This window comes from Filicampus tigris, chromosome 12 (assembly GCF_054856515.1).
Source record: "Filicampus tigris isolate MCC_2025a chromosome 12, RoL_Ftig_1.0, whole genome shotgun sequence".
In the NCBI taxonomy this organism is placed as follows: domain Eukaryota; kingdom Metazoa; phylum Chordata; class Actinopteri; order Syngnathiformes; family Syngnathidae; genus Filicampus; species Filicampus tigris.
The window spans coordinates 16171570-16187865 of NC_141228.1; the positions used below are offsets into that span (position 1 = coordinate 16171570).

At 40.8% G+C, this 16296-nt stretch overlaps 2 protein-coding genes across 3 annotated transcripts; both read left to right on the forward strand.

The window, feature by feature from the left end:
• The first annotated feature begins 554 nt into the window (after window positions 1-554).
• On the forward strand, window positions 555-11886 carry acot11b (acyl-CoA thioesterase 11b). Of its 2 annotated transcripts, none has more exons than XM_086048363.1 (16): window positions 555-725; window positions 2593-2827; window positions 4185-4254; window positions 4755-4815; window positions 4900-5001; window positions 5764-5899; window positions 6069-6222; window positions 6440-6559; window positions 6889-7027; window positions 7250-7305; window positions 8816-8882; window positions 9388-9471; window positions 9765-9898; window positions 10171-10302; window positions 10432-10558; window positions 11214-11886. In XM_086048363.1, exons 2-16 carry the CDS (start codon window positions 2653-2655, stop codon window positions 11406-11408), a joined length of 1752 nt encoding a protein of 583 aa, XP_085904489.1. In that variant the 5' UTR covers window positions 555-725; window positions 2593-2652; the 3' UTR covers window positions 11409-11886. The 2 variants fall into 2 exon arrangements, with proteins under 2 accessions (XP_085904489.1, XP_085904487.1); XM_086048361.1 differs by having other exon boundaries at window positions 556-725; window positions 2644-2827.
• Window positions 11887-12559: 673 nt separating this feature from the next.
• fpgt (fucose-1-phosphate guanylyltransferase) lies at window positions 12560-16094 on the forward strand. The gene is made up of 4 exons (XM_086046410.1): window positions 12560-12706; window positions 13137-13304; window positions 13462-13554; window positions 14139-16094. The coding sequence occupies exons 1-4, from the start codon at window positions 12613-12615 to the stop codon at window positions 15536-15538; spliced, it is 1755 nt and encodes a 584-aa protein (XP_085902536.1). The 5' UTR covers window positions 12560-12612; the 3' UTR covers window positions 15539-16094.
• Window positions 16095-16296: the final 202 nt, after the last annotated feature.

Here is a 16296-nt window from a genome sequence, read left to right on the forward strand (position 1 = left end):
ATATAAATGCTAGAAACAAAAGTGAACACAGCCCTAAGTGAAAATGTCCAAATTGTGCCCCAGATGTCAGTGTAGCCAACATTATTTGCCAGCACTGCCTAAAGCCTTTTGGGCATGTGTTCCTTCAGAATTTAGAAATTAATGTCTAAACCGATGGCAACACAAATGAGTACACGCCTAAATGTAACTGTCAAAAAACTGTATCCAGAACGTCATTATTTTTCTTATTCTCCAGCACTGTCGTATCCCTAACTAATGGAACAAACTAATATATTTCTTTTACATCTAAGTCTGTACTTTTTTACTTCTAATCAGAACTTCTACTTTACATTTTTGCACCAGTATCTATATTTCAGAGTCAGATACCTTTGTCACCTCTGCTGTATATATTTTGCAATACTGTCGGGACAGGTAGGCTTTCCATGTTAATAAAAAAACAAAAACATTTTCACCTAAATAATATTCAAACATTCCACCTTAAAACTTGCTGCGCTGTCCCCAGTCAGTTTTCCTCCCTCCCTCTTTCTCCCTCTACCCCCCCCCCCCTCTCTCTCCCTCCCTCCAGTGGCGAGTGGGTTGTGACAGGAGTGTGTGTTGTTATTTAAGAATGGGGAAATGAAAAAGACCCCCCTTCCGGGTTGCCGTTTGCTCTTTCCTACCCGGTTTTCCGCCTTTTGAAGGACTGTCAACTCACCTTACAAAGCCAGAGTCCCCGTTCACGGTCGGTAAGTATCTTTTAGCTACTCTTCAGAGTTAAACATACTCTCTCGCCCTTTTTTTTTGCGTTACATGGACAAGCTTCGAGTGTTTACAAACAAAGTTAAACACCTGAATTCAATTCACGAAAGGTCATTGCAAGGATAACTTCAAATGCACGAGCTCACGGTTGCACGCAACTAATGTTGAGTATTCGTTTTTAGCAGCTCGAGTGATGCAATTTTGTAAACATAACATCACAAGTGCCAACCTGCAAATGAGAGCTGCCTATGGAATGTGAATAATAAAGAATGTGAATACACCTAATGTACACTTTCGTACTCGAGGGAGAAATTTGGGTCATGTCATTAGTGTAGATGAGGTAAATGTGTATGAAGAACAACATTGGTGGGCAGTGCATCAATCAATTCTTATCTATATCATCACAAACATATCGACAAAATGTCAATTGATTACATCATACGCAATATTGATTATTAAATGTAAATGTGTGGAGATTGCTCTAGACATGTTTTGCTTCTCGAACAGTTTTGCTCTGACCAGCCAATCATTGGATCGGAAAATGATGGCATTATTTCTGGGCTAATTTGTGGGCTAAATCTGATTGGTTGAAGAAATAGTCCCATTGCTAATCTAATTTAATTTACATAGATCAACACTACTGATTACGTGAGCCCAGATTAGATTGACAGGGCAACTCACAGATGCTGATCTTTTTTGTCTGATCGGACAAAGACATTTTTTTAATTAAAAAAAAAAAAATCCTAAAAAGTCTAATTTAGGCTGTAAATGCAGGTCATTTCGTCTGATCGTGTCTCGTCCACCCACCACTGATGTAAAATATGTAAAATGGTTCATTTGAACAAAAAAAGGTCACTATCTACTTTAATACTATTATTTATAATTAATATTATTAATAATATCTATAATGTATTTTTTCTTTTTTCTTTTCTATCATTGAAAACAATCTTTAATAAGGTAAAACATTATTACATGTAAATGCAAAATGTTTCATTTGACTAATATTGTTATTCAATTATTTACAATGTATATTCATTAATTTAATGACAAATGAATTAACAAAAGATTAAATGCATTTTAATTGATCAGTTTTAGGAATAATGACTAAATTAAATCAACACTCTTGAAAAATGCTTGGTTGGGCTGGATTTAAGAACTGAGCAGTCTGTACTTGGCCCATTTGTGATTTAATGCATGAGTTAGCAATAATGAACAAACTCTTGTTTGAAATAGTGTGCCATGTAGCGAATGAGAACATGAGACCATGGAGACAACAATGTGACCCCGTCCTGTTAAAAATAGAAGAAAATGAGGGAGGAAAAAGTAGCAATGAACTGGTTGCATGAATGTTTATATCCTAAAATCAGTACGTTGTAATCTCCAAAGTGGAACATAATCCATTCTCTGATGTTGGTTGCCTTCCATTTTAATATCTATACAAAATAATTGTTCCCATAGTAAATACATGAACTGTGTAGATTTGTTCCATTCTCAGATTGTTGCCATTACATAACATTTGCACTGTTAACTGATATAAAACTGTAAGGCGAATTTACCCATTATAAAATTGGATCTCTGTATTTAATTAAACGTTTCATCATTATTCTGTTCCAGCTTCCCAAAACACAACACAAATGTTTGCAATGTGTTTTTAATGTGATATAATCAAAGGCGCTTAAAATGGCGGCAGATGTGTGCCAACCATCGACCCCATTTTAACATGACTTGCAATGTGATTGGTTTATCCTGGACAACACACCCACTGTCCTAAGAGGGTGCGCACACTTATGCAACCACATCATCTCAGCTGTTTGTTTTCACTTCCCCACCCGAAAGTGTTGACTGTAATTGCAGTGCTACATTTGGTGGCTCCACTTTGACGTCACGTGTCTCCCGTCTGCACAGCGGCGAGTCATGACGTCGCAGGAGGGGAAAGGTGCCCGCGTGGCGGTGGAGATCGGCGAGGCGTACAGGAACCCCACGGAAGTCACGATGAGTCAGATTGTACTGCCGTGCCACTCCAATCACTGCGGCGAGCTGAGCGCCGGACAGCTGCTCAAATGGATGGACTCCACGGCCTGCCTTTCAGGTGGGCAAATCGGAATTAAAGTTAGGAACCCACCGATAATTATTTTTTTGTGGTCGATTCTGATAATTGCCAGAATAAAATTATGATAACCGATCACTCGGCCGATTAATTAAAAAATATATATAACGAATAAAATCACCTCTGCTTGGGTCCGTTAAGTCTTAAAACAATATATGAATTACAGGTAGGACATTTGATTTGATTTGTATTACATGACTTTCTTTGTCCTTTAGTATTTGTTCAACTTTACAACAGAGAGAAAAATCTGCAAAAATCGTCTGATTTTATTTATTTATTTTGGCCGATTTTTCTTTATGGGTTGGGAATGTTTGAATGTAATTATCTTTGTCTTATGTCCTAATGTGTAAAATAGAAAAAAAAATAGCCAATTTTGGCGATTTTAAAAGCGCTAACACAGTCTAATTAATCGGTCAGTAGTAGGATACACATGCTGGAGTAACCGGCTCTCACATTTCAAAAACATACACGTTACGATTGTAAATTGTCCATATGTGTGAATGGGGAAGATAAGTCTTATAAAATATGGACGGATGCATTTAAAAAGCATGAAGCTGATAAGACAATGAACAAATGTAACCTATTGCTTTTTTTTTTGCACTTTGTACTCCCCCTTGCCGGTATTTTCAGGGAATTCACAGTGGAGCTCAAAATGCAACATCATTCAAGTGTAGCTCTAATTCATTCACTTAAACGTGCAGGAGTATATAAAATGGATTTGAAAAAGTCTCATAAATGTTCAGTTTAACACCTAAACATGCCCCCAAAATAAGACTATTTAAAAAAAAATTCAATTATGCTTATACAATACAATAAGTAACAAAAGATCTATTCATTAATTAAAATTACTGTAAATGAAACTTAATACAAACGTGAAATACATTAAGAGACAAAACATATATTTCTATTATCAAATTTACACACTGCAGTCCTTGAAATTGCATAACTTGAACCCGAAAAAGTTTATTTTGAGACTTTTCACATTTCATCTATAACTGCATGCAGTTATATTTAATCATCCATATATATCAACTCATAACACAGATCACAACAATAATAAAAAAAAACATGTGGCTTAGTGTAAACCTTTCATGTTTCATGAAAGAATACGTAACCGTGGAGTGCACTGAACTTATCTCGACACTATATAAACAAAACATGCATATATAAAACGACTGAAATAAAGAATTTTCCCCCACAGTTACAGCCTTTGCGATGCAAAAATTAAATTAGATAAACTAAATAAATAAAGACATTTCACTGTTGATTTGAATCCAAGTAATTGTTCAGCCCTAATTTATGATGACTTATTTGAACCTAAACGGATCTCTTTTCACAGCTGAGAGACATGCAGGCTGTTCCTGTGTCACCGCGTCTGTCGATGACATCCACTTTGAACACACCATAGGGTAAGAAGAACCGAACCCGTACTGACACCAGTCATTCCCAACCGTTGTGTCACGGCTCCTTGGTAGACCATGGGAAAAAAAATCCAATTTCACTTAACTGGTTTGAAATCTACCCCATGCTAGCAGCACATAGTGATAGACAGGACAATGAAATGCTCCTCCACAAAATAAATGTTGTCGTTTGAAGGGCTGGAATGAATTCATGTTTCAATTCATTTCAGTGGGGAAAATAGATTTGTCAATTCCGTTACGGGCATGTTAGCGAAACTAATTGAACTGGGATGTCAACGTACCACTGTAACTGGAAAACGATCTTTTTGAACAGAACAAACACAGGGCCATTTGTAGTCATGGTTCGCAGATGATTTTCATACAGTTGTCGCATGCTCCAGAGATAAGATAAGCGGCCTATCCTATGTTGATGACATCATCACCGCTCCATGTGGATTGTAAGCTTGTGTGTGTGTGTGTGTGTGTGTGTGTGTGTGTGTGTGTTGCAGGGTGGGAAATGTAGTCACTATCATAGCCAAAGTCAACAGAGCCTTCACATCCAGCATGGAGGTTGGTAGTTATGACTGATTTTACAATTGAAAATATTCAAGTTTTCTCATACCTTCAATTTTTTTTTTTCTTCTTTCATTTTAGGTTGGTATAATGGTGACGTGTGAGGACCTCTACACCGACACCCACTGGAGGGTTTGTCAAGCCTTTGCCACCTTTGTGGCCAGGAGAACGGAAATGGGCAAGGTATTTAAGGGGATGGGAGGTATAAGATATGGTCAAAAATATTGAGACATCAATTAAGCCATGAATAATTGAATGAATCAATAAGTGGTTGGACTAGAAGCCTACATCCAGCAAGTGCTGTATGGTGTCAGTAAACTTAACTTGACTCACTTTGCAACAAGCAGCAGCTTGTCAGATAAGGAACAAATCTTCAAAAAAGAGGCGTCAAATGTTTATTGCCACTCCCAGTTGAAATCTACTGTCAAACTAAACATAGATTTATTTATAAACATATTATTATAATATTTAAAACAACCACATACCGTCAGCCCATTTAGCTAACAAGCAATGCAAAACGCCATAGAGGGATTAATGAATAGCATCGGTGTCGCTGTGATTTATAACCCTTTAACTCATTCATTGCCAATGACAAATTTATTTGTCTTTTCATAGTCCATCCCAGTTAATTACTTATACATTTTTCAAATGTTTTCAAGCGTTGGGGTAGAAGAGGATCTGAAAATGTCTGGCAGTGAATGAGTTAAGTAAGTACCGTACATGTAGACAGTTAATATGACAATACTCACAAGCATATATTATTTATCATCTGCAAGGAAAGACTACAATTCCGGCGGTTCACTGAGCAGTTATGATCGTCTGCTTTCTGTTAATCAGTATTCCTTTGTTACACTGTCCAGAGGCGGCCAAGACCAGATGGAGCAGCACAATGTCCATTGACTGAAGTAAAAAAAAAAAAAAAAAAAATCATGTGTGCCTTCACAGGTGCAATTGAAGCAGCTGAGCCCTCAAACACAAATGGAGCAGATGGAGTACAGCCTGGCGGCAGAGAGGAGGAGGATGAGGCTCATCCATGCCGAGATCATCACAGACCTGCTGAGCAGCAGCACAGCGCAGCTGGGTATAGACTCCTCCTCCCAACTTGGTTGGATCTGCATCATACAATGGCAATAAAGCCATTCCATTGTATTCTATAGGTTTTCCCAATGTGCGGCTTGGCCAGTAATCTTCACCTGCTGGAATGTTGGTGTTGTTTTTTTTCTCCATTTTCTCCCCGGTTCTTGCCGAAGGAGAATGTCAGGAGTACCAGGATGCCGTGCCGGCCGAGCGCACACGAGTGGAGAGTGTGGAGCTGGTGCTGCCTCCCCACGCCAACCACCAAGTTAGCACCTTTGGGGGACAGATCATGGCTTGGATGGAGAATGTCGCCACCATTTCGGCAAGGTACTGTATGTGCAGACTAAACCCCCATTTAATGCGGGGGATGCTTTCCAGATCCGACCGCAATGGGTGAAAATCCACCATAAAGAGTGAGAGAGACCACAGTACTTTCATCGCTCTATTTTTTTTTTTTTTTTAGCCATTTAACTCGAGCGACAGGATTATTATTAAAAATGATAAGGTGCAAAGGAATTTATCGTCTCTCTCCTTGTCAATATAGTCGCTTGTGTAATGCCCATCCCACCTTGAGGAGCATTGACATGTTCCATTTCCGTGGGCCATCTCACATCGGTGACCGACTGGTATTGAAGTCCATCGTGAACAACGCCTTCAAGCACAGGTCAGTCTCTCCCCAATGTGACATCACCATAAACCTTTTCACTTCACCTGCATTTCTGGATGGCATTAGCTGCGATGACACCACTTGATACAATTCCTTTCATGTCAATTGACAATGTGGAGCGATTGAGAAAACAGGGAAAGTGACTTGGAAAATAATTATAGCATTGTTCTCTTTCAGGAAAAGCCTACTAGAACATCTGAACTTTATTTTGGTTAATCAGAGGCACTTTAAATGGTGGCAGTTGTGTTTGTTTGAATATGATTGGTTAATACAAAGTGATCTCAGTTATGCTTTAGAAATCCCATATCCAATTTCTTCTGTTGCAGCATGGAGGTGGGAGTGTGTGCCGAGGCCTATCAGGGTGGAGAGCCTCAGCGTCATATTAATAGTGCCTTTATGACCTTTGAGGTACTGGGCGCCGATCGGAAACCACGCACGCTGCCTCGGATAAGACCTGAGCCTGTGGTGAGTTGGCCATGTTGGGTTGCCATGTTGCATGGGGGACTTAGTCCACCTCGAAAGACCAGACACTGTGCCAAGTACCTCATCTGGAGTGGTTCCGAACAATTATTAGAGTTTAGGTTGTAAATGTAGAAAAGTGCTTCTGATGCGGTTTAGGCCAGCAAGTAGAGGTACGGCAAATCCACAATTTTCCACCTCCATGGTTATGCAAGTAATGTTTTACAGGACGGCAAACGGCGTTATCAAGAGGCTATCGCCAGGAAGAAGATTCGCCTCGATAGGTGAGTGGAAACGCTCAGCCTTCATCTCGGTGGAGGGTTTTTTTTGTTTTTTTTTTCACAAGGATGAAGTTGAATCAGTACAGTGGTAAGTCAACTTGCGAGTGCCCCGCTTTACAAGTTCTTCAAGATACCAAAGAGACAGAGAGAGACACTCTGAGAGTCGAGAGAGAGATGCACTGTGAGAGAAACTACAAGGCACTCACTAGACCACACCCTCTTAAAGTCACAACAACAGATTTTGTGTGTGTGACTTTCAACTTAATCTGATTTTGTAATACTACTAATTTGTATAAAAATCTGTAACCTAATGTACTACTTTCCTATTTAAGGCATGACTTTAGCTGGGAATAGGTTCCACAAAACAATTTGAATTCCATAATGGTGAACCACAAATGTGCGTGAGATGACTCTATTATGATTTACATCTAATTTATACAGTCCATTGCGCTTCAAATGAGTAGTGATGCTTCGTGGCCATTGCGCAGTGTGTTTGTGTGGTGCTGCGGAATTTGTTGTTTGGTGCACACGCAAGAGCATGTGAGCCGTCAGCGCACGATGTTACCGCTGAGCAGAGTTCGCCGGGCATAATACGTTTATTGTTCCGCTGTCGAGCAGCCAGCCTGCATTTCTAATCTCATCTTTATCCAGCCAAATGTCGGAACCACTGCAAGAATGTTTTCATATTACTCAGGTCTTGCTTTTGCTTCCGGAATGCAAAGGTGGCGGACGTACACACGCTGTGTGAAAGGATTCTTGGTGTGTGTATGAGAAATTTATTTTTTTGGGGGGGGGGGGTTGAGAGTTTTTTGGGGTAAATTTGTGAGAAATATTTTGGTGTGTGTGTGAGTTTTTGGGTGAGGTGAAACATTTTTGGGTGTGCATGTGAGAGATTAGCGTGAGACGTTTTTGGGTCAGTAAGATATTTCAGGGTGAGACTATTTGGTCAGAGAGTTTTTTTTAGGTGGGTGGGTGCTAGTTTTTGACTGAGAGTTTTTCTGGCGTCTATAAGAATTATTTTGGTTTTTGTGTGAGTGAGTTTGTGTGTGCGTGTGAGAGAGGATTTTTTATGTGAGTGAGCGTTCTTGTGTGAGTTGAGCGTTTGTGTGTGAGAGTTTTTTGTGAGTGTGAGAGGCACCTAGTAGAGGTAGCAAAAGTACTTGCACTAAGTAGAGGTACTTGTAAAAAAAAAAATGCTGGTAAATAAGTAGTAGTAGGTACTGATTCAAATTCTATATTTGAATAAAAGTACAAATGTACTTGAGTACAAAAGTAAAAATGATTTCTTTATCGTCAAATATATACAATACCTTTTTGGGTAATTTGGCCTAATGAAAGAATACAAATTCTCTGCACACAAAACAGTTTCCTTCTTTTTTTGGTGTCATATGACTAATAGTGCAGTACAGCTACATACTGTAAGTGTACAATCGACTTAAGTATCCAAGTATTTGTACTCTGTTACCTCCCACCACTGCTGGAATGTACAGTAAATGCTTGCTTGTGTCTGCAGGAAATACATCATCTCGTGCAAGCAAAACGAAGTGCCGCTGTCTGTTCCGTGGGATCCAAGTAACCAGGTATGAGTCATTCTAAAGATACAGCCTGTTAGATTGCCTCCATATGTAGGCTTTACTTCATTCCAGCCTGGAGGCCAGATGCAATCCAACACCTTTTTTTTTTTTTTTTTCAGCCCACTCAAGCAAATAAAATGTGCCTCATTTGTTTCTTGCTAAATGTATTCTTCTTTTTTGTTTTGGGCATCAAATTTCTATGTTCTTTACTTTTTGCAAATATTACAAGATTACCTAAATGGTATTTACTGGATATTTGATCATCACAATTTTGCATGATGTCTGACACGGGCGTAGGGACGAAACCTCCTATGTCACAATTTAGCAAATTTTGTATTTTTTCACACATCTGTTAGAGCAAATACAGAGAAATGCGGGGGCAATTATGTTGTTATAATACAATGATAAAAATGTTCATAATGGCCCTCTAAGGGTTACCCCGGATAACAATGTGTCCTGCAATGAAAATGAGTTTGACAACCCTGCTTTATTGCATCCTTTGCTTTTTCAGATGTACTTGAGCTACAATAATGTCTCCGCTCTGAAACTGATGGACACCATAAACAACTGGGTGTTGACCTCGGAAAAAAACAAAGTGAGTATTACTGGTGACTTCACCCCCAGGCCCTGTTCGAATATTCTCCCCTTTCAACTTGTTCATTGGCCATTTTTGGCGTCATTCATTTTCTCCATCAGAGTGCAGTGGCTCAACACCTCTTTTGGAAACTAAAAATTGATAAGTGTAATCTGGTGTTCTAGTGTTGAGCGTAGATCAATCCAGTTAATAAAGGATAAAAAAAAAAAAAAAAGTTTTTATGGGTTTCAATTGTTTAAAGTGGCCACAAAAGAGCCAAAAGGTCAACCTGACAAGCCCAATCCTATTTGCAGGTCAGACTGTACACGCTGGAGGAGAACCAGACGCTGTGCTTCAAAGTGGAGATGAACGTGACCGTCTCAGCCGAGCAGACGTTCCACCTGCTCTCCGACCTCAGCCGGAGAAAAGAGTGGGACCGCCATTATCAGTCAGTCACTTGCTGAATTTCTGCACTACAACAAATACCGAAGGACCACGTCTTGTAAAACAATCAAATGCTCTGTTCTTTATTGTTGTAGGTGTTAAGTGACCAATTATTGACCGTTATTGTAGTCGTCAAATATTTTTAAGATGAACCGGCCGATTAATCGGTCATCAGAATTTTATTGTGCCAAATATCGGACTCCACAATCGGTCGATCGGTTCCATTCTCTGCCGTCGACAACATCTGTATAATGTTACCGTTGTGGTCCCCTGCAGGGCATGTGATGTGATCACGCAGGCGGACGAGGACGACACCATTTATCGTGTCAGGACGCCCTCAATCCGAAAAGGGGGCAAAGGTCAGGACTTTATCTTGCTGGCATCTTGTCGGAAACCATGTGATGTCAGGTATGTTGTGACACATATCACGTCATAAAAACACACCTCACTGTGGAATGCAGTGAAGTACATACAGTACATAGGCATGCATACAGTATACGAACTAAGAACAGTGTTGTTCTTTTTTGTGGCTTGTAGGGACCCGTATCTGATTGCTCTACGTTCTGTCACGCTGCCCACTCACCCTCAGACTGCGGACTACGACAGGGGAGAGGTTCTCTGCGCCGGCTTCACAATCTGGGAGGAGTGCAGCACTGTCACCAAGGTTCCACAGCATTTTGCCCACCCACATTTCTGCACAGCTTTGTTAACATCTCAGTTTGTTTACTTTTAACTGCTGATACTTGTGTAGAAAAAAAATAGAAGTGCCGATCCGCTCTTTTACTTACGGTAACAACTCATTTCAATTTACTTAAAGCGGAAGCCAACCCAAGAAGTCAATATTTTTTCAAGAATATGTTCCCAGCAGGCCCATTAGTTGAAACACGGCATTCTGATTAATTTTGCGTTTGTGGAATATAAGTTAAGCAGCAAAATGAACTCATTTTTAGCCATCTCTGGGGGCGGCCATTTTGTCTTCTGTCGACTGAAAATGACATCACAACTGCTCACAACGACCACTCACGGCTGACCTGTTTTCTGAATCTGAGCCGTGATTGGTCGTTGTGAGCAGTTGTGATGTCATTTTCAGTCGACAGAAGACAAAATGGCGGCCCCCAGAGATGGCTAAAAACGAGTGGATTAACACTTATTGCACAAACGCAATATTTATCAGAACGCCCCGTTTCAACTAGTGGGCTTGCATAGAACATATTCTTGAAAAGAAATGTTTGCGTTGACTTCACTTTAACTCCAGAAAGGAAGGGTTTGTACTTGGTTACTTCTTACCACTGATCAATCTACTGTATATTTGCTTTCAGGTCACCTACTACAATCAGGCCACACCGGGAGTTCTTCCCTACATCTCGACAGACATTGTTGGACTATCTTCCTCTTTTTACAACGCTTTTTCCGCCTGTAGTGACTTCCTTGAGGCCAATAATGACAGCTTGGCCACTTCAGCTCTGCAGGCCAAAAATGCACCGGATACACCCTCTCTGCGAAAGGAACCGTAGTACTGTAGTCTCTCTTTTGTATTCATATTGTGTTTTTGTAATACACAGGTAGGACAGTGGCACTTTTAAAAGTTTTGACTCTTTTCTTCTCAGTTTTGTGGGCATTTGTCGTAAAGGGCCAAGGAAATGCAGTGTGTGCGTCGTCAAACCTGGTACTCGATTCAAGGGCATAGGATAAACAGTTTTTACACGAGATTTCACAAGGACGTTAAGCCTCTTATGGTTTTATCAGAACTGACTGGAAGTCTGGAAAAATGAAATTGTGCAATAATTAATAATCCAGTAGATGATATTTTCCTATTAGATTTTATTTTTCTGACAATTGTTGTAATTACTGCTTGTGACTGTGATTGGCTTATGTGTGTAGTGTGTACCGGTAGTTTGAACATGACTTGTAACGCAAAGCTTCAATGGTGAAGTAGTTCTCTTGAGTTGCTGTATTGATGCAACTGAAACAATAAACATTAGATAAACTGGATTGTTGTTTTGTTTGGCAAATACTACTTGCCAAATTTTTGTTGTGTGCTCTGGAGGAATGTGGACAGCAAAGTGAGTGTGAGTGAACAAAGATTTTAAACAGCAATATATCAAATAATGTACAATGATGAAATAATTCTCTTTTTCTTAGATTTGTATTTTTATAGTAAATGTTATTGTAATGAATTTAATTTCAAATGATCACTTGTTTGACAAAATAGATTAAATTGGGTTCATGTCTGTGTAAAATGTGTAATGTAGTTCATTTCAATGATATAAGTAGTTCACATTTTTTACCTTCATATATACTTATTTTTTATTAAAATTAAGAAAAAAAGACATATTATGCATTTTTTCACAAGTTAAAACAATTCATAGTTATCTTGATAACATCTTTGTGGTATACGTTCGTCAAAATACCCCAAAGATGAATAATAATGGTAAAAAAAAAACAATACAGTATTTGCAGTGGATTTCTTGCCACGGTTAAATAAACTCGTTTTATGTAATAATTCACCCATTAAAAACATTCTGAGATTGTTAATTAGTAAAAAAAAAAAAAAAAAGAAATCACTTATTTAATTTTACGTAAGTCATTTTTCGTGATAATTTTGTGCAACGTTTGCATTTTAGAAGTTCATGGCGTAGCACGGTCACGTGACCATAAACCCGGAAGTCAAACAGGAAGCGTAGGGCTAGATTTCCAGATACCTTTAACACATACGAGATGGACATGGGACCTAACAACATCAGTCAAGACTGCGTCCGAAAATTGCAAATGGCAACTAAAGAAAAAATGAGAAAATTCAACTGTTTACGCGGCAAGATTTCCTCGAGCTTCCTTACAATACTGTTTTAGATACAGCGCTGTCAGACTTTGTTTTCATCGCTGCCCACATCTTTGTAAATTTGTCAATGTACAGGCACATGTTTTTTTGTCTTTATTTTCCGGTTTTACAGTTTGCCATGTCCTATGATTTACTCTGACCCGTCATGATAGCTTCTAACGCTAATCATGAATTGTGTCCACAGTTTGTTTATTCTCGACTCTTAATTCGTTTTTTTATGCATGGGACCTATTATAAAAGTAATGTAAAGAAATAAGTCATAACTTTTCCTGAACATAGCCTAGGTTTCTCTCACATTTTGACTCTACCAACCCAGCTCTTCAGAGCATTAAAAATAGATCTGGCCCGTGAGTTTGACACGTGATTTGGAACAATAACATTGTGCCTTGTGGTCTACGTGTAGGTCGAGAGGTTGCATGCGATGAGTTTTGGGACCTGGTGGTCGTGACGGCTGCGGACGAGAGGCAGAAAGACGCCTACGAGCTTCAGATTAAGGAAAAATTGGACAGGAAAGAGCTCCCGCTTGGAGTTCACTACAAGGTCTTCTCGGATCCACCCGGATGTAAAATAGGTGATTGTGCTCATTTGATGAGTGTTTTTATTGAATGCTCACACCAGTCTTCGGTGGGAATAAAAAAAAAAAAAACTGTTTGGAAGGCATTCCCATGTGAGTAGATTGTTTTGATTCATTTTTTGTGCTAAATGAAACACTTGCTTTTGTACTCTAGGCAACGGCGGTTCCACTCTGCACGCTCTGCAACACTTCAGTGACATCTATGGCAAGACTCTTTGCAGGATGAGAGTCATCCTGATCCATGCAGGTTGGGTATAAATCCAGTGGTGGGCGCTCATGTGGGCCTTCTCTTTGGTCTTTCTATTTCTATTTCAAGCACTGACTTTCCCATAAAAAAGTGAACTGTTTTTGATCCTTAAAAGGGAAGTCAACCCAAACATAATTTTTTTCAAGAATGTGTTCTGTGCAAGCCCACTAGTTGAAACAAGGCATTCTGATTAATATTGCATTTGTGGAATAAGAGTTAAGCAGCAAAATCCACCCGTTTTTAGCCATCTCTGTGGGCGGCCATTTTGTCAAATCTGTCGACTGAAAATGACATCACAGTTTTGCAGGGCTCAGGTAACGACCAATCACGACTGATCTGTTTTCTGAAGCTGAGCCGTGATTGGTCGTTACCTGAGCCCTGCAAAACTTTGATGTCATTTTCGACAGAAGTGACAAAATTGCCGCCCCCAGAGATGGCTAAAAACGGGTGGATTTTGCTGCTTAACTCATATTCCACAAACGCAATATTAATCAGAATACCTTTTTTCAACTACTGGGCTTGCATAGAACATATTCTTGAAAAAAATATGTTTGGCTTGATTTCCGCTTTAAATGTTCACCCAGGTGGCTCGAGTCAGCGCCTGCCCAGTGCCAGTGCGCTGGGGAAGATCTTCACCGCCGTGCCGCTGGGCGAGCCCCTCTACCAGATGCTGGAGCTCAAACTGGCCACGTATGTGGATTTCCCCACTCACATGAAGCCCGGCGTGCTGGTGACCTGCGCGGACGACATTGAGCTCTACAGTATCGCCGGGGATGAGAGCGTTGCGTTCGACAAGCCGGGCTTTACAGCTTTAGCTCACCCCTCGCCGCTTTCCATCGGCACCACCCACGGCGTGTTTGTTTTGAAGCCGTGCGAGGACACCGAATGGTCGCGAATGGAGAACAGAACCTGCTTGCGCTTTCTTCACAAACCGAGCGTTGATACGATGCGAGGCGCGGGCGCCGTTTGTCAAAGGAGCAGCGATTGTTTTCCTGTATCCGATGCCGAGTTTGTCTACACGGACAGTACCTACTATGTGGACTTTGATACGTCGCAGCGTCTGCTCAATGTGCTCAAAGAGGTGGGACCGTTGGAGTGCGAGATCGACGCATACGGTGATTTCCTGCAAGCGTTAGGCCCGCGGGCCTCGATGGAATACACCCGCAACACTTCTAATGTCATCAAAGACGACGGAGGCCTGGTGGAAATCCGCCAGAAGATTTTCCGTCTTCTGCAGGGAACGCCACTTAACGTGATCCTACTGAATAACTCCAAGTTTTACCACATCGGGACCACGACGGAATACCTCTTCCACCTCACCGGGGATGATGCCCTGACAAGCGAGCTGGGTCTCTTGTCATCTGCGTTCAGTGTGCACCCGAATGAAAAGGCAGATGCGGCATCCTGCGTGATGCACAGCGTCCTGAGACCAAGTTGCTCTGTGGGGGCCGGATCCGTGGTGGAGTACTCCAGACTGGGAGAGGGAGTGTCCGTAGGTCGGGATGCTGTGGTCAGCAGCTGCTGGGTCAGTCCCGGTGCCTCGGTGCCCGATGGGGTCTTCATGCATTCGCTGTGTGTGACCCAGCGGGACAGAACTGGCTTCGTGACCGTCGCCTTCGGAGTTAACGACAACTTGAAATGCCGCGTGAAAGCTTCCGCGTCTATGGAGGCACTGACTCTTTTTGGCGCGACTCTGGAAGCCTGCGCGTCCCTCTGGGGACTGGAGTGCCGTGACTTCAGGTTCTCCGGTGATGCGTCCAGCTGTAGTTTGTGGACCGCTTGTTTATTTCCCGTTTGCGAGGACCAAGAACGCTCGTTCTCCGTGTCGCTCAACATGGTGCAAGCAGTCCTGGGCAGATGTGCCTTCACCTTACCCAAAGACATAAAACTAATGTCCATGCACGAAGCGTTGCTGTGTAAAAACCTGCTGGAGATGCTGAACTTCAGGAAGGGACTCTATCGTGATATCACTCAGAGATCATAAGCGGTTAAGAGTGGATTTTAATTGATCAATTTTCTATCGCTTATCCGATTGTTAGGGTATTTTTCTTCCTCGTAATCGCTGTGACTAGATGAGAGTCACCGCCTAATCTTTATCCTCAACTCAAAAGCTGTTCTGATTTCAACTCCAAAGCGGTGCAAGGATCTCTTGGTCATTACAGTAGTTTACAAACCTGAATTTCACAGAAAAGAACCTCCTGAAGCATCGATCAGGGAATGATGAGGTCACAAAAAAAAAATATGACTAAAAAATAATCATGGAACACAAACATAAGTCCAAATCCTCAAAAATCCCTGGCACTCTAGAGTTCTGATGAGTGCATTGAATGAATTCATTAAGTGAGTTCATATAATATCCTGCGGTGACTCTGGCAAAAATATTTGTGGCCTGTAAGCACATACCTGAGCTTAAAGGTTTCTAACGTGAATTACGTTTACTTGGGTACCTTGTTTTTGGCAATATTCAGTGCAACTGACTCTGTGGTAGCCTTCCAATGGGCTTCTTTCTTGCTACATCATAAACAATGAAAATGATTCTACTCATGTTGTCTTTTTCTTAGCAGGCCAATAATTAAATTAAATTACCATAATTTGATAGTTGCTTTTAAAAAAAATAATAATAATAATGCTCACGAGGAGTTGGAAAAGTCACAGAGTAAAGTGACCAAAATGCTAAACCTCTCTGGATACGCTTTGAACCAGAAAAGCTTTGTCAGTTTCTCAGCTTCAGCGACTTCTAAT